Genomic DNA, 21,205 nt, shown 5'->3' on the forward strand with positions numbered 1-21,205 from the left:
AACAATAAAATGTTATTGAATATAAAAAAGTGTTTTTCCATTACGTGTAAACGTTTTATGCATTCAATTAGAATGATTAATTAGAATTATGGTGCGATAATATGGTCCTCACAAACAGAATGTTTAAGTAATGAAATAGAAAAAGTTCAGACCACAGATGTAAATAGCTCCGTGCGGAGCTATTTACATCTGTGGTTCAGACAAAAATCTTAAGGTTTCTTTATTTTAAACAAAATCGCACATATCCCATATTTCCAATGCTGATCTATTATGATAATATGTTGGTCAAATTTAATATTCAGACTAACTCAGTGAGTAATATTTATTTGTGATGTGGTCAATGGCACCAAGTATCATAACTGACATTTTATAGATCTGATCTTGTTTCAGATTCCAAAATTATATTTGAGACCGAGGAAATATTATATATGATTGTTTTACTATAAATAAGTCTAATTGTTCAGGGTTTAACCGTATCCTACATGATTGCAATAAGATATTGGATAGTATGGTTCTAAATGTATTTCTTACTCTCGCAAAAAAACTTAAAACAAGTGTTGAGAGGTAATCTGGTATGATACGCGGCCTTTATCAATTGTATTTATTATTATCTAATGTGACTGCTCTTTTCTGCGATTTTTTTTCTACAAGATATAATACCATGTATCTCAAGGTTTCCAAAAACCACGAGCATCCGACGTGGGACGCTACGGCGTCCTGTTTAATTGCGTAAATGAGTCATTTATTAAAACTGTTACTAACTAATACACAGACTGTCAAATTCTAATTTTTAATACCAGTTTCTTTATTAGTTAAGGATTTACAGGCTGGTTGTAGTGAAATATTTGTCACACACAGTTTTGCTTTTACTACAAGTGGGCGTACTGTAATATATATAGTATGTCCTTCAATTAATAAACAATGAGACGTCGCAATCCCTCTCTGATGTATTCCGTCAACAATTTCGAAACATCAGTCAACCTGTTATTTCATTTAAATTAACACCGCGACCTTGAAAGCACATCTTTTTTCACGTTTCCATCTATATATCATGAGTCATTTCTTTATGTAAATACTAATTAATAACAAAGCAAAGAAATAATAATATTCAGGTATATAAGGATCAAGCTATACCGGGTAGGTTAGAAAAGTATATGAACCCTTTTATGAATATATCTCTAAAGAACAGTGACACACCAACTATCCAAATCCTTACCCAATAACCACGTTTTTTCTCGCAAATTAATCCATTCTCAGGAATTCTTCTATATTTAAGTCAAAAAATATAAAATATTTTTAGTAGCTCTAGTTGTAAAATATTTTTAATAGCTAAGCTAAGTTATAGCCGAACATGATGGCTCCTGGACTTAAGTTCACGAAATTACCTGTAATCCAAAACAAACTTAAGGTACAATAATTGTTCTCATATGAAACTATTGGAAAAGATGCACACTTTCTTTGACAAAACCCTTCTAAGTATATTCTTATTGTTTCGTTGAGCATATCCTGAAGATTAGTGATAATGTGCTAACAAAAAGAATGAAAAAAATGCCTTAACCAGAAATGGGCTAATTCGCCAAATGCTTAATCCAGAATCACATCATTTCCCTTAAATACATCCTCAGGAAATCCTCTATACTAATATTTAAATAATACATAGAAATATTTTAAATAGCTCCTTGGCCAGTTATGGCCAAATTAAGAAGGAAAGAAAATCTAGCGAAAAATATCCCAAGCAAAGATATAGTTTATGTAAACCTTAGTTGTATGTTGTTTATGTAAGCTTAGTCTATTCAGGGAATATCTATCTATTAGTGCCAAATATTCAACAAACATTTCTATATAAAGAAACATTTCCGGAATATCTCCTCAAGGTCTAGAACATTGTAACATTGGTAGAACTGGGTTGGTATGTTTCCTATGCCATCAATAATTTTCTTATTAAATTTTATAAAATGGGCATTAAACATGTTTAAAATATAATACATTTGCACTTGCTTACTTTTTCTCCTCCCTGGTATACAGACAAAAATCCAAATAATATAATATACATAAAAGCCAAAATTCAATATATACATATATTATTCATTCAGTAACCTTTCTAGGGGATTTCCCGAAACTCTCATCAGAAATTTCGCATATCTTTTGTCAGTTCTTGGTATATACAGAAACTAAAACCACATAAAACCATTCACGTTAAACAAGTGTAACCAGTGTGGTTCTCTACCGGACCAAATAGAGGTGGTTCTGCAAGAAAATGTTTTTTTAAATAATATACCCACGATAAGTTTCCGTTTTGGTGCGCTTATACACAGTGTGTTTAGTATCCATAATGAAGGTTTTGGGATTAATAGTGTTTTGTTTGTTCGTGTTGTTTGATCGAGGGTTTTGTTATGGAATAAGACAGCAGTATGACAGTCATACACCGGATGAAGATGTGCGGAAAATTAAGGAAAATTGTAAGTTTTGTTTTGACCAAATTCGTATATGAGTAATGGACACCTAGTTATGTCAAGTTAACTTTTAAGTCATGGAAAATAGCAATGCAGTTCGCCCAGTTAAATCCTGCTCGCATTTCTTTTTTGTTTAAAGATTAAATACGATTTTGTTTTTAAAAAGAAAAAAGAAAGCTATCAAACACATTTTATTGCAGAATTAAAAAATCGAAATAGTATCCTTCACATAGGACAATATAAAATCATAGAAAAACAATAATTTATACACAAAACTATTAGTACCTAAATTCCATGGTAAAAAAGATAGCCTAAAAGAGAAATCGGTCTAAGGTATGTCTCTATATCTTTTTTGAAGAAAAATTGTCACATAACTTTGGTTAAATAAAGGTATGAAAAACGAAATAGACTGATTGTGATAAAAATGTCGACAACCATTCAAGGGCTATACAATCAAATCAATGAAATAAAATTTCGGCATTTTGTTAGATGAGTACAATATTAAAACCATAGATTACAATATATTTGGTTTTTTAGCAAAAATTCTTAAGTTTAAGTTTTAAATATTTTCTGCTTATTAAAGTGGTTTTTTAAATCTGCATGAAATTATATTTATTAAAAAGCACTGGACCATAATAAGTTATAAATCTTTGGGTGACATTCGTAGGTTTAAAGGGAATTATTATATATTTTTTGTTTGTTGATCTAAAGTTATAAATTTGTAAATTGTCGTTATTTGGACAAATTATCTTATTCAAATAATTAAGAGTTGAGTGGATTTTCAGATTTCTTACATTTAAAATATTTAAACTTTTTTATTTTATATAGTCACTTGTTGAGAATCTATATAGTTTTTTAAACATAATTTTTAAAGCAGCATTTTGGATTATTGGGAAGGCTTTTAAAGTGTATACTAAAAAATACGGTTAAGGTTTATGAAAAGGTCTTAGAGCTTGCAGTAAAAGAGCAACTGCAGAAACACTATGATTCTAACGATATTTTTGTAATAAATTAATCAGGTTTTCGTAAACTTCACTCATCTGAATCTGCTGTAATTAATATTTCTGTTCAGTTCTGACTGTATTTCTGGATTTTAAGAGAGCATTCGACGACAAATAATCTGTTAATAAAATTGAAAAAAAAATGGGTTTTACGCACAAAGTTTTAATGTGGTTTAAGTATTATTTACAAAATAGGTCCCAAAAAGTAAATTTTAAAAATAGCGTGTGGGAGTTACTAATAAGCGAAATTGAAGTACTCTAGAGAGTTGTCTTAGGTCCCCTTCTATTTCTGCTATATAGTAATAATTATAATAATAATAATAACGTTTATTATTTACCATGGAAATTACATAGAATATAAACTTACAGGTGTATTCAATAATTGAGGTAAATAAAAGCGAATGTATCAGACTCTTCTTCTGTTCTACCTACATAGCTACAACATAAAAAACTTTTTAAACTAAACTACTTTTTAAATAAAACTAACGAATGAAAATAACAACTAATAAATTAAACTAACTACTAGATATAATGTACATACATTACATCTAGGTAGTTGATGATTTGGTACAAATTACAACAATACAACAATTAAATACGGAATATAAACAAGAAAAATGAAAAATAAATCTTCTAGCTCTAATATGCATGTTACTGATTATCTAATAAGATTTGCCTTACTTTTGTTTTGAATCTATAAATGGAATTCGAAATATCAGTTATATCGGGTGATAGCGCATTAATGATATGAGAAATATTATAAGAGAATGATTTTTTGAAAAATTGATTTTTGTGTTTAGGAATAGTTAAAGATTTACTTCTTAAATTTAAGTGGTGAATGTCTGCTCGAAATGTAATTTTGTTGTACAGGTACGGAGGACTGCGGTATTTAATAATTTTATAAAATAGCACACTGGAATGTAGCTTACGTCTATTAAACATATTAAGCCACTTAAGATCATTAAGCTTATGTGATACATGACCTCGCCTATTAATACCATAAATAAAACGAATACAAGAGTTTTGCATTTTTTGAACTCTATAGAAGTCTTGACCATCTAGACAAGGTCCATAAAACACATCACAATGATTAAAATTTGACAACACAAGAGAGTCGCATAGCTCACGTTTAATATTCAGATCTAAGTAATGTCGATGAGGGTACATGGTTTTTAGAGCACAATACGACTTTCTAAGATTATTTGATATGTGTCCACTAAACTTTAGCTGTGAATCGAGTGTTAAACCAAAGCTCTTGGTGCTCTCAACTACTTGAAGTTTTTGATGTCCAACAAACAAAGAAAATTCTTCATAAATAGTCCTTATTTGAATGTTACTTCCAAAGAGAATAACTACACATTTTTTAGGGTTTAATTTTAACATATGCTTACTAGAGACTTTAACAAGTGCATCAAGATCAGCATTTATATGGTTCAAAGCAGTTAAATAATCAGAAGGTGCAAATGAGTGATACAACTGCGTATCATCTGCATAGAAGTGATACAGTATTCAAGATATTGAGGAAAGCATGTTGTATAAATACTAAATAGTAGTGGCCCCAATATACTACCTTGAGGCACCCCATTAAGAACTGAAAGACGACTTGAAAAGTTTGCATCAATTTTTACCATTTGAGACTTATTACTTAGAAATGACTTTATTAAAGCTATAGCATGATTTGAGAATCCTATGTAGTGCAGTAAGGCTACCAATATTTGATGATTTAAAAAATCGAAGGCTTTAGTAAAATCTAATACTCAATACCAGAGCAGTGACTTTGTTATTATCTCGGGCACGAAAAATGTCATCGGTAATATCTGCCATTTCTGTTGCGCAACTATATCGACTGCGAAATCCAGATTGCTTAATGGGTAATATTGAAAATCTATTAATAGGGTTCCTTATTTGTACATCCAATACGCGTTCTAATATTTTAGACATAGTTGGTAGCACACTAATGGATCGAAAATGTGTATAGTCAGTAGGATTACTTATTTTTGAAAGGGGTAAGACAATGGCTTCCTTCCAACAATTGGGAAAATAGTTAGTTTCTAAGCATTTATTTATTATGTGTGTAATATATTCGCAAATATGAGGACAGCAAATCTCAAGAAGAGTTATGTTAAGACCGTCTGATCCAAAGGCTTTACTTTTTATTTTTTTAATTATGTTAAATAGCTCATAATTTTCCACTGCTGTGAACTGCAAAGAGAAATCTATGTCAGTTTTTTTATTGGTTGAATAAAAATGTAAAAGTTCCTGATCTAAAGGCTGATTTGAGATAGTAGAGTTTATAAAAAAATTGTTAAATTGATCAACATCATTAAACTGCACCGGAATATCTTTTTTCTTAGACGGAGTTAGTTTATTAAGTTCCTCCCATTTTTCTCGAGTACTGCAATTTTTAAATTTATGCTTATAATAGGCTTTGCGTTCCATTCTTATTGAAGCTGTTGTTAAGTTTCTTAATGATTTATAATATTCCCATTTTTCTGGACGTTTAGTGCGTTTAAACTGCTGAAAAGCTGCATCTCTTAATTTTTGCATTTTCTTAATATTCTCTGTAATCCAGGGTAGGAAGGGTTTTTTAGGCAATGTAATTGTCTTAAGAGGAGCGTGAATATCAAATAGGCTAGTTATAGCGTTGTTAATAAATACGACTTTTTGATTAACATCAACGATATTGTAAACATTATTAAACGGTATCGATTGAAGGTCATTTTTAAATAGGTTATAGTTTATATTTTTTAGATTTCTAGAAATGATAGTTTTTAGTTTATAATTTAATTTGGCCATTTGTATCTCACAATAGACTACGAAGTGGTCGGAAAAATCAGAACAGATAACACCAGTGCATTTAATTTGGTCATAATTAGTGACTATTAAATCAATTAGGGAACTAGAAGATTTCATGACTCTGGTTGGCTCCATTAAAACTTGTTTCAAATTAAAGGGCTCAAACATCAAAACTAACTTTTTTGTGAAAAGATTATCGCGTGAAAACGAGTAAACCTAATAATAACTGGTCTATTGGCCTTTTCTTTTTTGCCAACTCTGTAAATATTGTCGATACTTTGCAGATTTATTTGGACTGACAACGTGTCACTTAACAGTTGATAAATTATGTCTTCCAAATTATCTTCGTTTTTTTGCAGTCCAAAAACGATAACTTGATTCCTCTTACTGGATTGTTCAATCCTTTGCAATTTTTTACTAACTTCCAATTTTTCCACTTCCAGTTCCAAGATCCTATCTTCCAAAGCTTCTATTTTTTCTTTAAAATTCTTTAAATCATCCTTTATAGTCTGCACATCTATCTTAATAGCATTACTTTGCAGCTTCACCTCTTGCAATAGTTGAAAGATCTGTTCATTAGTTATGGGAGACATTTTGCTTTAAAAGTACTCAATGACATAGTATACTTACTAATGACATGGTTAATGTTATAAGTGATTTTAAAGTAGAGCTTTTTGCTAATAATCCAAATGAAATGCATGGAATTCTTGATATAAGCTTAAATAATATTTGCAATAATAGTATTTGTATAAACACGCCACAAGTTTTTTTATTTGGGAAAAAAAATTTATCGACATCATTTTGCAAAATTGAATATTATGATCAATAATGAAAAAATTAAACGTGAAAGTCAAATATTTTGGCGTAATACTTCATTGTATACAGTTAGCAATAATTGTATACATTTTGCTAATGTGACCAACCTCATGATAATACAATTATTTATTAAAAACACTGGGTATAGTAACCACATTTTAAATTAAAAGGTATAATTGCCCATATAACCTTTATTTAGTTTAAAAGTATATAATAATTGCTGTATAATGATACAGGCAATTATAACAATCTTAATCTATTGTGTTTTTGTGTGATTAAATCGTAATTGAATTATAATTTCCTGCTTTATTTGTTAATTTTTTGACAACTTAATATCAAGTTCATGCAGTTATATACAGGATGTCCCAGACCTATTTAGAAACTAAATAATTTATAGTTCATACCAAATAAACTCCGATACATGTTATGTTTGACATATACATTTTCTGACTATATGTATAAATTTAACCGACCCTGCTACTGTTGATAGCAAATTGTTTCGAATTTGTCAGGTTTAATTGTCGTTTAAGTACATTGTGTGATTTTTGATGCTTTAAATTGTTAATTTACGATCGAAAATATGTATTTTAGTTCAGAATATTTTAGAAATATTAGTAGTCGGCAACTATTTACATGTTAAGCTTGATGACGTGCATCAAAATTCCATTTTTGTAAGAACTATAGACGCTCTAGACATACGAGGGGTATAGAAAACACACCGTTTAGTACTGTCAGCTGTCAATTTTTTCACAATTTTTAGATACAACGTTATGTTGCAAAAAAATCAATCTTTCACTGTTAATATCTTTGAAACCATTGAAGGCTTAAATATAATAGATGCGTATTAAGACATTTAAGTAATTTGTATATATAGATATTTTTCATTTGTATATATAATACATCTAGGACACCCAGTAAATATGATAAGAACTAAAATGGCCACGTTTTACAGATAGTGGTAATGTCAAGTCAACAATTCTTTGCAACATGCGAAAACACCATCTTAAATTGCAACCAATAGATATTGTTAACTACAGTGAATTGCCCTTGTTCTCAAGCCTTAAGGGAAAACGAATGCATATGTCAAAAAAAATGTTAAGTAATTCAACTCTATAATCTTTATTAGACTATGGATAAAAAAAGCCATTAAGAATTGGCAACGACTTCTGGAATTGGCTAAAGTTATCCCAGTAAAAGCAGAAGTTTTGAGAAAATATATAGTTTAAGAGGGTTTTCCGTTTGTTACTCCAGTTTCAATAAATTACTCCATGTAGCATAGAATTTTATATTTAAAAAAAATGTCTAAACAATATTGTTGTATATAGGGTGTTCCGTTCATCATGTTACAAGCTTCTAGGGCAGATAGAAAACGTCAAAAGAAAAACAAAAGTTCATATAAACATGGGTCCGGAAAAGCTTCCTCAGGGAGCTAGAGCTCTTTGTAAATAACCTTTAAAAACTATTTTTTTTTTTAATAGCTCCGGAACTACTTTAGCTACCGCAACCAATTTTGGGAGGTAAATATAATATAAAATATAATATATTGTTAGTACGTTTATTCTTTTGAACCTACTAAATAAAAAAAATATTTACCAGGGGCTTCAGAATCAGGGGAGTATTTGGTAAATTTAGGCCCATTTCTTTAAGACTTTAATTTCTGCCCGTTTGGGCATTAGATTATGATGTTTCTATGCTTTTTACATAAAAAAGGTGCTCTTAGTAAAAGTAACGGAACACCCTGTATTTTCATTTATTAACCCAGTTTAATGACTTTTAAGTATGTCGCCTTATTGTTTTTAAGACGCCGCCATTTGCCTTGAATCTGAGCATAGTCGTGACGTAATTTTATCAAATATCGAAATTCTGAAGTCAGATATGATCTTTTGCAATATGTGCAGGACTAGATGTTTAGTTACCGAGCTGCAAGAAATTATCCTTTTTATGAAGTTTTAATTTCCTACTATTGTCGCTGCGAAACTTTTCTATTTTAATGGCGTTTTCCGTTTGCTACTCCCGTGTCAATAAATTACATTATGTAGCATATAATTTATACTTTCAAAAAATTATAAGCAATATCGTTGTATATTTTCATTTATTAACCGAATTTAATGACCCTTAATCTGTGAGTCACCATATTGTTTTTATGGCGCCGCCATATTGTCTTGTATCTGAGTATAGTCGTGACGTAATGTTCTGAAATGTAAATATTGTCAAGTCAAAACTCATCATTAACAACATGTGCACGACCCAGCCGCAGGAAATTTCCCTTTTTAAGAAATTTTAATTTTCTATTGTTATTGCTGTGAAAGCGGATCATTTTAGAAAATATATAGCTTAAGCGTGTTTTCCATTTACTGCCAAAAAATCAGCGCCATCTATGAAACAAAAAACAAAGAAATAATGCATTACCAACAAAAGTACACTTGAATACTTTTCTAAAATACATGGCACAGATCAAAATATTAGATATTAAAAAATTACAAAATGTTCGATCAATACCATTTGACTTTGGTTATTTCGTTTTATGTTTAAGTATAGTGACGCAATATTCTGTAATGTATCAACTTCTCTCTCCTGTTCCCGTCTCTCCTACGGTAGTACTTCCACGATGCATCCTGATTTACGGCATGAACAGGTTCGTCTTTAAGTCACCACAGCATTGCCAACTGCAGGATATTTTACTTTTTTAAGAAATTGCAATTGCTCATTACGACAGAAATCCAAATTTTAAAAAAAATCGTGATTTTAATTATTCGAATTATTTGTTAAATACTAAATATAAATATACTCAAAAATTCGATAGGAAATATTTCAAGAAAAAAAAATTGGCAGTACTGAAAACAAAAATAGCAGTTATTTTGAAAGTTGGAACCGTTATAATTAGGTTCTTTTTATCTGACGCTAATATTATAGAACTACGCTACATGATTTTTGTCATAAGTTTATCTGTGGCATGAAATGTACGAATGAATTTCATTTTGAACCAAAAATTATAATTGAGAATATTTAGAAAAGTAAAAAAAAATAATTAAAAGGTAGTTATAATTTCAATAAACTAATTTAAAAACCATAATTAATTAAAGTAAAATATTTTCTCCATTAGACAATATCCTGTTTCCGATACCATCTGTTTCCGGGATTCACCTACATAAAACCCGTTTGTCATATTAAAAAAATAATAATCAAAAAGATTATTGTGCCAATTACCAATTACAGCCGTACAAATGAAAATGGGATTTTCCAATAAAAAAATAGAAAAAAAAACATTCGTAATTTAAACTGAAATTGAATAATACCAGTTTTTTAATTTTATTTGAATATTAGGATAATTAGTATTATACATTGTGTTAATGGCATTTTGAGAATTTATAATAACATTTAATGGCAAATAATAAACAGATCGTAGAAATTTATTCAATTAGAAATAGTTCGTGACTTATTGCAGTAAATAAATAAATTTAAATTACACGTAACATATTACATTATATCCTATGCAATAAAATCCTCTTTATCATTTTGAAATCGTTAAATATTTGATGCTACCTTTAGAATAATGTATAAAATTATAAACTTTATTATCTTCTATATGTGAATTTGATTTTTTCCAAAATGGCGATCAGCTGCCATGTTTCATATTTAACTGTCAAAGAAGGAAATCACGCAATATTTCATGATGAAAGTAAGCGAGTACATAAAAACACCTTCTCCATGCCCTTCCCTACCTTTAGAAAAAGCCTTATGTAAATATCAATTTGCAAGACAAAGAAGGGTATATCAATTATTTACATCTTTTTAAATAAACCCGGGAAAAATTGAAAACCATTTTCCCAAATATCGGATTTTATCGGTTAATCTCAGGAGTATTCGGACTGTTTCAAATTTCTTAACGGCATTTTACTGGTCATTTGATTGTGCCCTTCCCTCTTCTTCTAAGCATGTTCTCACGCCCTTACTTTTTTTACGTACATACTACATTTCTAAGTGGTAGAAAGACGCCATCATGAAAAAAGTGTTTTTAGTGCTTTTTATGACAGAATGTCTTAGAGAAAGCCAGACTTATGATAATAACAATGGGTAAGAAAAAGTCTTTACAGGTCCAAAATAATATGAAAAATATTGACATTTTATTGGCCGCTAAATTGCGCCGTTTTTCCCCTTTTTTACTAAGATTTTATCAAAGTCTATATATTTCAACTTTCAATTTTCAAGTTGAAATATATAGACTTTCATTTTATGAGCTGCCTTACTTCGATTGCGTAATGTGGGAGTATCATACCGTAAAGTAGGGCTACTTGGTGACACTATACAGCCTACTTTGTGACATTGCCACTTTTAACTAAAATTAATTTTTTTACCAGGTCGCTAAAAACGATAGAACGATTTAAATTCCATATAACAATAGTGTACCGGCTACGTCACCTAGGTCAATATGACAAAAGCCGGTAGCAAAACATCGCTCCTCATACCAGAGCAGAGTTGAAAATTAGGCAAACAGGTGTTTTAAGCGCAAAAAACCGTGAAAGATTTTTTAACTAAGGTAAGTTTATATTAAAGTATAATATGTTTGCTTGCTTTTCTGTAAAAATTGTATACTTCGAGTTTTTTTTTTAATTTGTTTTTTCTATTTTTACGAAAAAAGTACAAAACGACGAGCGACTTTGTAACAAAAAAATGTCACAAAGTATCCCCTTACCTGTTAAACAAAGACCAAAAAAATTGTTTTCTTTTAGATACAATGCCAAGGGCGTACAAAAAAAAGAGGGGGCTACAGAAGGGAGAAGGGCTACAAAAACTATACAGAAGAAACGTTAGCTGAAGCTCTTAATGATATAAAAAATAAACGAACATCATTACGCGGTGCTGCGGAAAAATATGGTATACCTACATACTTTATGGCTGAAAATTAAAGAACGGCACAAAAACAGACCTGGACAACAAAAAGTATTTACCGACCAAGAAGAAGATGCCTTTGCCGCCCATATTATCACTGTGTCAACTTTTGGTTATCCCGTAAGCACATTTGATCTAAAATGTATAGTTAAATCGTCTATAGAACGTCAAGGCAAAAAAGTTAAGCCTTTTAAAAACAATATGCCAGGACCTGACTGGGTCAAGTCCTTTTTGAAGCGACAACCGCAACTTTCACAGAGAATCGCGCAGAATATTACACATGCTAGGGCTGCCACTGATGAAGAAAATGTAAAAAATTTCTTTGATAATTTGGAGGCTGAGTTAGAAGGAATTCCTGCAGAAAATATATGGAATTATGACGAAACAAACCTTGTTGACGACCCAGGCCAGACAAAAATAATAACCAAAAGGGGAACAAAGTACCCTGAGCGAATCAGAAACTCTTCCAAAGCCTGTACTTCTCTAATGGTATGCGGAAATGCCGAGGGTCAATTAGATCCACTTTATATTAATTATAAATCTCAAAAATTATGGAATACATGGATTGAAAATGGACCCGCAAACGCGACATATGATAGAACGGCTTCGGGATGGTTTGACTACCAAGTTTTTGAGGATTGGTTTTTAAATCTTATGCTGCCAATATTAAAACGGCAAGAAGGGCGAAAGGCCCTTATAGGAGATAATCTTAGCTCGCATTTAAATCAGCAGGTCATTGAAGCATGTGAAACTAATAATATTCGCTTTATACCTTTACCTCCTAATACAACGCATCTACTCCAACCACTTGACGTGGCCTTTTTTCCGCCCAATGAAGCAAAAATGGCGCAAAATTTTAAACGAGTGGAAGGCAAGCAACTACGGCAGCAGAGTCTCTTCGATACCAAAGGATGAATTTCCAAGCCTTTTAAAAAAGCTGATGAGTCAGTTAGAAGAAAGAGGACCTGATAGCCTAAGATCTGGTTTTAGAAAGACAGGCATTTATCCTTTAGATCGAAACGAGGTCATGGACCGTTTATGCACTTGTATTGTACCAGCAGATACCGAAATAGCTGAGGTTGTGGGTAATAGTTTTATTCAATACCGTACCAATGTAAGGACTGACGCAACCAAAGGGAGGCAGATCAAAAGAAGAAAGCGCCTAAACGTTCTACCAGGTAAAAGCATAAGTAGTAGTGATTTTAGCATCTTGGTACTTGAAGAAAGAACTGTAGCCCAAAAAGCAGAAAAGTCAGAGTAAAGTACGTCGTTGTTAAATTTGAACGAAAGTATTTTCCAGGTCAAGTTACGACCGTATACAGCATAGTTATGAAATCACAGGTGTATCATATATTATTTACCACCAGTTTTATTACTTAGTTTTCTTTTGTTTAATAAACACTTTGTTAATATTTTGCATAAGAGTTACACATTAATAAACATTTTGTTAATATTTTGCATAAGAGCATTTGGACATGAAAAATAAAAGTTATTTTGTAATTATTTATGTGCTTTTATCTATCAAATATCCTTATTTAAAATTTTAATATTATATATTTTTTGTATATAAATAGAGCATGGGTGCTACCTTGTGCCAAAATTGTATTTCACGTTAAATATCAAACAAAATGATCCCTATCACAAAGTAACCTCGACTCATGGGGTGACTTTGTGACACTTTATTTTGTTTTTTCTCAAATTCTACTTCACATGTCGAGTTATCGATTTGAATCAAGAAAGAACAAATATGAAACCATAAGTTGGTATATCTAAAATAATATTATTTGCAAGTTTACATGATTTATCATCAAAAAACCTAAAAAATTGTCACAAAGTAGCCCCACTTTATGGTATAACAATAGATATATCTCTCGACGTAGAAATGACAGTTCTATGTATTTTTATGTATAACCGGAGTTTTCCGTTGATAAATAAATAAATAAATTAAATTGTACTCTAAAGAAAATTAATTAAATACTTTTTTCTAGTACCAAACCTACTCTTCCTAAAGCAACTTATCACCAGCGAACTGAACAAAAAATACAATAATTTTGAATACGATGACTTCCACTCGCAAAATAAACTCCAACCGCACCACCATCACCACATTCCGTCATACACCAGCAACGACAGACCCGATTTCAATGAAAATTACGAAATTTATCCCCAAAACTTTGAAAATAAGGGTCACAACCATAATAACCATCCATCATTTCAAAATGGTAAGTAGCAGATACTTTAAAAAACACAACCAAAATACAAGTTTTGACTTTTTACAGGAAAATATGACGTCATAGGGCCCTTTCCTGTAGACTTTGGTCCTGGATTCCAACATAGCGAAGAATACCACCGGAAAATCGGCGATAAGAAATTCTTCCCTAAAACCGAGAAACCCCAAAACGAATATGCTGTCATTGAAATCTATGAGCAACCGGATTTGCCAAATCCGAATGTTAAATACGTCGTAACTTCCACTCGAAAACCAAAACTAGACGAGTCGACCACCCAAAGAAGTATTAGCATTACCGCGTCTACCGAACTAAATGTCCAAGAGCATCAGTATCCATGTTTTGACACAAGAAGTAAGCAAACTGGTAAGTTTATCAGTACAGCAGGACATTATCAATTATCCTAAATGTATGATTTTTTCAGAAAGTTCCCCTAGCTTCCACAGCGCCGACTGCTTGGGATTCCCCAGAGGAAGACCACGTCCTCCACCACCGCCCCCGCGACCCTCTACCACAGTTGCCCCAATTAGTATTGACCCTAGGGCCAGCACCGTTTCATTTGTTACTTCATCTCCGAAAATTGATATTAGATCTAAAATGTCGGATGTCGACAGTATAGTTTTTCCTGATGATTAAACAAAGTATGCCAAAATTTCCTGTTATCAACACGTGTAAATAAAAACCTCAAAAATTTGCATCTGTTTATTTGTTAAGACAATATAATACGAACTATAGTGGGTTCTTCTCCAAACACCACTGCATACGGCCTCAGTAGGCCTATTCTGCGTCTCTGTTGAAGGAGTAGGGAACCTCTCTCTCAGCTCGTCATCCAGCTCGATCGAATCAACAAGAGCGTCAATGTCGCCAAGGACCCCTTGTACTCACCTTCCTTTGTTACACTGGTTTCTTCCGGACTAGCTGTTATTGCTCTTGCCGGTCTTCTCAGTTGCAACTGTGTGCTATAGTACTTTTGGCTCTTATACTTCTTTGCTCTGTAGCATCTGGGTGTTGAGGTTGGATTAAAGAATTTCTTACTTATTTCAAGATAGGAAAGTTTATTCTGTGATTAGGCTTCGGGGAAAGGTTACCAGTTTATCTTTGGGCGGATCCAAAACCCGAGCCCCACTCCTCGCAGAGAAAATAAAACTTGAGTGAGTCGGGCGAAGGACTGAGCGATCTCAGTCCTTTGGTTTCAACTTAAATGCTAAAAGAACTGTTTTAGTGAGTATATTTGAATTTTTCCTTGAAACTTCGAATGTTTTTTAACTATGTATTCTTGAATACTATCAAGTTTGCAGTCAGAGTCAGAGTGCATTGATCTCACCAAGGTATAAGTGGAATGCACTGAGAATTCTACTGCATTTTGACGCGAGAATAGGGCAAACGCAAAGTACGTGCTGCATTGCCTAGTCTTCTTGATTGCATTCGCTTACATAATGGACTCCTATTTAGTATCATTTTAATAATGAGGCCTTTTAACTGATAATTACCAGTAAGAATGCTTGTTATAGGACCCAGTTTCCTTTTAGTCATAGATAATTTGAGGATTACCTCCGATTTGTCCGATTTGCTGAGAAGCTCCTTATAAAAATGCTAGCTTTGAATATAATTGAAAATAATATGATTTTTATCAGTTCTTTGATATGCGCCATGGATTTTGTTGGGAGTACTGTACTATAATAAAGCCGCGTACAGACCGAGTTTCCAACGTAGACCAACGCCAACGGCACATGTGCTGTCATTGATGTTGAAATTGGTAAGCGTTGGTAAGGATTTGAGAACATCGTCCACACCGAATTTTTACTGTTGCATTGAAGACCGTTGGTAGCGGTTCGGTGGTTTTAAATTTTTTTTGATTGTGGTTTTTCACTTTTTCATCGAGCTAATGATGTCATCGAGCGAAATTGATGATGATTTAATGTGTGCAAGTGCAGGATTTCTCGTTTTATATAATTTACTAAACAAAATAAGAAGCGAAGGCGCAGACGCTGGTGGATGACAACACCGTATAAAAACAGAAGTTCCTACAACGCGAGTAATTTATTGGATGAGCTTCGGAATGAAGACTCTGGTCATTTTAGGAACTTCTGCCGAATGTCCCCAGAAATATTTGATAAACTGCTTAATTTAGTGGCTCCAAAAATTGAGAAAAAGAATACCAGTTACCGAAAAGCTATTCCAGCTAAAGAAAGATTGGCCATTACCCTGCACTATCTAGCAACTGGAAATTCCTTTACTAGTCTGGCGTACACATTTAAAGTATCGAAGCAATTAATCTCGTCCATTATTCCAGAAGTTTGCTTGGCCTTAGTTAAATCACTACAAGAATACATCTAGGTAAATTTTTATTTGGTTTTGCTTATAAAATTTAGCCTATAAAAACATTAGGTACTTAAGTAGGTATTATTTTATTTGCGGCACTTAATATATTTGTTAATATTGTTCAGGTGATGGCTCATTAGTGGATGTCGAGGGTTGTGCCATACTGAGTGCGACAAGTCCTGGAGCAGAACCGAGCGCTGATAAAAATGCTGGTGTAGAGTCAGTAATGGTTGCTGATGTTGCATCTCAGCCAGATGTTTTTTTTCCTTGGAATGTCTGTTCTGGTTGCTGGCTATAATTGGGTGATGGCAATGGAGTCGATGTTAACGCCGAACTGTTACTTTCAGGGTAACTCCATTGTGGGCTGGGGTTTGGATGCATAGATGCAGAATGCAGATGTCGATATGTTCCCATTTCTGCTTCGAAAAGAATGGTGGCAAATTTGTGCTTAACCACAGCTCGTGTATGTGGATCAAACTTTTCAAGCTGGCTTGCGACATACTCCCCATATAGATTAGATTCCTTTTTCTCTGTCCTCCTGGCTTTCTTGGCTTATTTTTTTTGCTATATTTTTCAAGATGTTGAAGGTCTCGCCTATTCGAGGATCCTCGCTTCTCACATTTTTTGGTTTCATATTTGTGAGTGATTTACATTTACTTATTTTATTATTTGATTGAACTTGTGTCTCTTGAATATTTTCTCCGTCTTCCTGTACAAGTTCACTGCTTTCTTGCTGTATGTTTGATGATGTGTCTTCTGATTTAGTGTTTCCGACCAAATTAGTCTCCTGTAAACAAATAATTGAGAAATAATTAGGTACGTAGTCTAATAATTGGTCCTATGTTTATGATTTCAAAAAAAATTTTTGTGTAGTTGCAATTGGTTTGTATTAATCTCGGGTATTACCCATATTTTTAAACTGATCTGCTTGTTAGTCGGAACCCGGAACCGCATAGTTTGTCATCGTACATAACAATATTCAGCAGTTATAAACTTTTATTTTTGTACCTTTTTTCTTTTTCAAATCAAAACGTTCATTCCAGCTACCCGAAACATCCGACAATTGGCTTAAAGTAGCTCGCCAGTATGAAAAAAATTGGAATTTTCCCCATTGCCTCGGTGCCATGGATCCGAAGCCACCGTAATATAGATATAGTCTATATAGTCTATATTACGGTGGCTTTGCATGGATCGCAAGCATATACAAATACAAGCACCAATTTGCAGTGGAAGTAATAATTTTAATTATAAATCAACATTTAACATTGTCCTTTTTGCACTTGTCGATGCTGATTACAACTTTCTATATGCCGATATTGGATGTCAGGGAAGAATTTCTGACGGAGGTGTTTTCAGAAAACTTTGTTTAAAAAACTCGAAGAAAATTCTCTTAATTTGCCAAATCCAGATGTTTTACCAGGAAGACACAACCATATCCCGTATGCTTTCGTTGCTGATGAAGCCTTCCCTTTAAAAGATAATATTTTAAAATCATACACAGGCTCTCATCAAAATGGATCTTCCAAACGAGTTTTTAATTATAGACTTTCTCGAGCGAGAAGAATTGTTGAAAACGTATTCGGTATATTATCTGCGGTGTTTCGAGTTTTAAGGAAGCCAATGTTGTTAGAACCACATAAAGCAGAAAATAATGTTATGGCATGCATTTACTTGCACAATTACTTGAGAAAAAATCAATCTTCGAAACATGTGTATAGTCCAAATGGAAGTTTTGATAGCGAGATAAATGGACAAATAATAGAAGGATTATGGTGAAAACAATCCGATGGTCAAACTGGATTAACCACCATTCCAAAAGTAGCTCGAAAATCGGCTAAGTGCTGAACAAATACGAGCTGAGTTTGCGAATATTTTACGTCCAACGCTGCTTTACCTTGGCAAAATGATTATGCATAGAAAAGGTATCTCTACTATGTTGTGACATCGATGTATTTTTAATATGTTGTTTTTTTGTATTTTAGGTTTCACATTCACAAAAACCTATTTTCGCAAAATTCATGAAAAACTGGCTATTTTTTAAAATTACTACCTATATTAATTAAGAAATAATAAAGTAGGTATATATACTTACAATTTCAGTGTTTTTAGTTTTTCTTGGACGAAACTTGCTATTTAAAAACTGCATAGCTTTCCATGCAATTTTTAACCATTTGCAAACCATTTTGAACGGTATAAATCTTCTGTCCCCATTCCAGAAAACGTCGTATTTTCACGGCGAACTTCTCGGCGGTAAGAAGTCATTAAACTTTCAATTTTTTTCTTAACTTGTAAATTTGTAGGGTCCCATAAAATAGGGTTATCACTATAAACACAAATCTTCGGTCCACTCCATATCAAAAATATGCACAGAATACGCACGCACAGAACAAATGTTTTCGAACGACTGAAATTTGAAAATAATCAAAATCTCATCCACACCAAATTCGACACAAACAGGCATCTCTTTGATGTAACCGCTCAACTACCGAACGCAAGCCAACGCCAACTTTGCGAGCGTTGGTTTCGATTGGCCGCCGCCGTACACACCAAAACCAACGCGTCCCAAGCTACTTCACATGTGCCGTTGGCTAGCATTGGAAATTCGGTCTGGACGGGGCTCAAGTACTTTAGTGAAAGACAATGAACAAACAACACAGAATGTAAAGTCTATGCAAAGTTACTTGAAATACTAATAATGTGCTTGGCAGGTGTCTGCCGTATAAATATACCATCTGTCAGCATGTTTTAATTATTATTGGTGTTAATAGAGGCACCTGCCAAGGCAGTCATGTAATTTGGAATTTTTAAAACAAGAAACAAATAAGCAACTTCCATTCTTAAATACTCTTGTCATCAAAAGTTAGAATTTGATATTTATAGAAAAGGAACAAATACTTTTAGATAAATAAGTAATGACTCTAATCTCCATTGTTTTCAACATAAAATGGCTAGCATGGATTTTTTGGTACATCGTTTGGTCTCATTTCCTCTAAGGAATAACAGATTTAATAAAGAAAAAGCAACAACTAAAACAATTGCTAGGGTCAATAAGCTGATTAGAATACATAGGTTTAAAGTTAATCTTAAAAACTCTACCACAATTAAAAAAAGATGAAAATAAGCAAACTTTCGTTTCAATAATATATGATCCTATCTTGACAAAGGGCATTGACAGGGTTTTTTAAGACTTAGGTCTAAGAATGGTCTATCAAAGTTCGGCCAAGTTACGAAATCTTTTAGGAAACCCAAAAGATAAAATAAAGACCAATGAAAAGTCCGGGATCTATGAGATTAATTGCAACGATTGAGATAAAAAGTATATAGGACAAACCAGAAGATCAATTAATATCAGATTTAAAGAACATGTAGCTCATGTGAAATATGGAAGAATTGACAAGTCAAGTTTGGCTGAACATGTTTTAAAAAGTGGTCACTATGAAGTGTTAGGCAACTTAAAATTACTTAAAGCAGTTAATATCAATAGAAAATTAGATGCATACGAAAGATTAGCAATATTCAAAAATCAAAAAAATATGCTTAACAGGGATAAAGGTCCAATCATTATTGTCAGTTGTATAGTTTAGTTAGTGTTTAAGATTTGTCTGGCCAGGCTTCATTCCATTTTCCACTCTATTAGTTTCATCTTTAGTATATAAGATCACTTGTAAAGAGTTTTGGTTACTGGCTCGTAATTTGATTATTATATGTGTTAATATAATGCTGAAAATTCCTCTTTTGAAAATAAGTGTAAGTACATTTGACAACAGAGAATCGGTGAATATGTTAAACTTAAATAAAGTTGTGAAGAAATAGTCTATACTTGCAGTGGAGTCGTAGGTTAAGGTAAAATGAAAATCCTTCAGTATCCCTTCACTTAAAAACAATAATAATAAATGGAGGGTTTTTGATATTGAATCAAACCCTGGGGCGTGTGCCTGTTACCAATTTTAAACCTTTTACCCCTGATGATGGACACCACTGTGTCCGAAACATGTAGGGAATTTTAACTTAACTAAATGTTTAATAAATAAGTGCAGGGAGACTGAAGGATTTTCATTTTACCTTAAACAAAGTTGTTTACTGATTCTAATCGTTCAATGTTCTAAGAGCAATTTCTTGTTCTAAAACAAAAATCATTTTAATAAAATATAATTGAAAAAATTATGTAATAATATTAAATATTAGTGAGAAGTTCTTCTTATCTTGAGCTCGCGTTGCTTCAAACGTTCTAGGATTTGTGAGAATCGCAAACAATTTTTGTAAATTTTTAAAAGTATTGTATCTTTTCTGTATTTTATTTGTATGTTTTTAAGAAATGTATGCATGGAGTGACTTGGCGACACTGAGCTTGACAGTTATAACCATTTTATTTCCATTTTGAAGCTGGTGATATGTTGTACACTATTGTTAACTGATTATTGCAGTACATTAACCTCATGTAGATATGTAAAATAAAGATGAAGAGTTTTATTTTATCCAATATCTGATGCTAAAAAGGTTACTTTTTGATTGATTTCTTATTAAATGAAATTTGAATTTTCCCGCTTTAACTTGGCCACGCCTTTCTACCATTCTGATTGGTCTAATTAGGTACGTTAAACTGTCAAGTTAGTTACAATAGTTTCCGTTGCCAAGCGAGAGGACGCTAGCAGATTTGTCAGAAGAATGTCGATCAGTTTGTATGCAGCTACCACTTCTC

At 32.4% G+C, this 21,205-nt stretch overlaps 2 protein-coding genes across 2 annotated transcripts; both read left to right on the top strand.

Annotated features, from left to right (window-relative positions):
* The first annotated feature begins 2,188 nt into the window (after positions 1 to 2,188).
* LOC126738850 (uncharacterized) lies at positions 2,189 to 14,877 on the top strand. Its single transcript, XM_050444311.1, has 4 exons — positions 2,189 to 2,459; positions 13,945 to 14,178; positions 14,236 to 14,550; positions 14,609 to 14,877. The coding sequence occupies exons 1-4, from the start codon at positions 2,333 to 2,335 to the stop codon at positions 14,818 to 14,820; spliced, it is 888 nt and encodes a 295-aa protein (XP_050300268.1). The 5' UTR covers positions 2,189 to 2,332; the 3' UTR covers positions 14,821 to 14,877.
* Positions 11,359 to 13,202, top strand: LOC126738849 (uncharacterized). The gene is made up of 2 exons (XM_050444310.1): positions 11,359 to 11,603; positions 11,797 to 13,202. Exon 2 carries the CDS (start codon positions 11,939 to 11,941, stop codon positions 12,869 to 12,871), a length of 933 nt encoding a protein of 310 aa, XP_050300267.1. The 5' UTR covers positions 11,359 to 11,603; positions 11,797 to 11,938; the 3' UTR covers positions 12,872 to 13,202.
* Positions 14,878 to 21,205: the final 6,328 nt, after the last annotated feature.

Source organism: Anthonomus grandis, chromosome 7 (assembly GCF_022605725.1).
Source record: "Anthonomus grandis grandis chromosome 7, icAntGran1.3, whole genome shotgun sequence".
In the NCBI taxonomy this organism is placed as follows: domain Eukaryota; kingdom Metazoa; phylum Arthropoda; class Insecta; order Coleoptera; family Curculionidae; genus Anthonomus; species Anthonomus grandis.

Coding starts and splice junctions, on each gene's coding strand:
- LOC126738850 (XM_050444311.1), top strand. CDS start 2,333: ATGAAGGTTTTGGGATTAATAGTGTTTTGTTTGTTCGTGTTGTTTGAT. Junction 2,460..13,944: donor GCGGAAAATTAAGGAAAATT/GTAAGTTTTGTT, acceptor ACTTTTTTCTAG/TACCAAACCTACTCTTCCTA. Junction 14,551..14,608: donor CACAAGAAGTAAGCAAACTG/GTAAGTTTATCA, acceptor TGATTTTTTCAG/AAAGTTCCCCTAGCTTCCAC.
- LOC126738849 (XM_050444310.1), top strand. CDS start 11,939: ATGGTATACCTACATACTTTATGGCTGAAAATTAAAGAACGGCACAAA.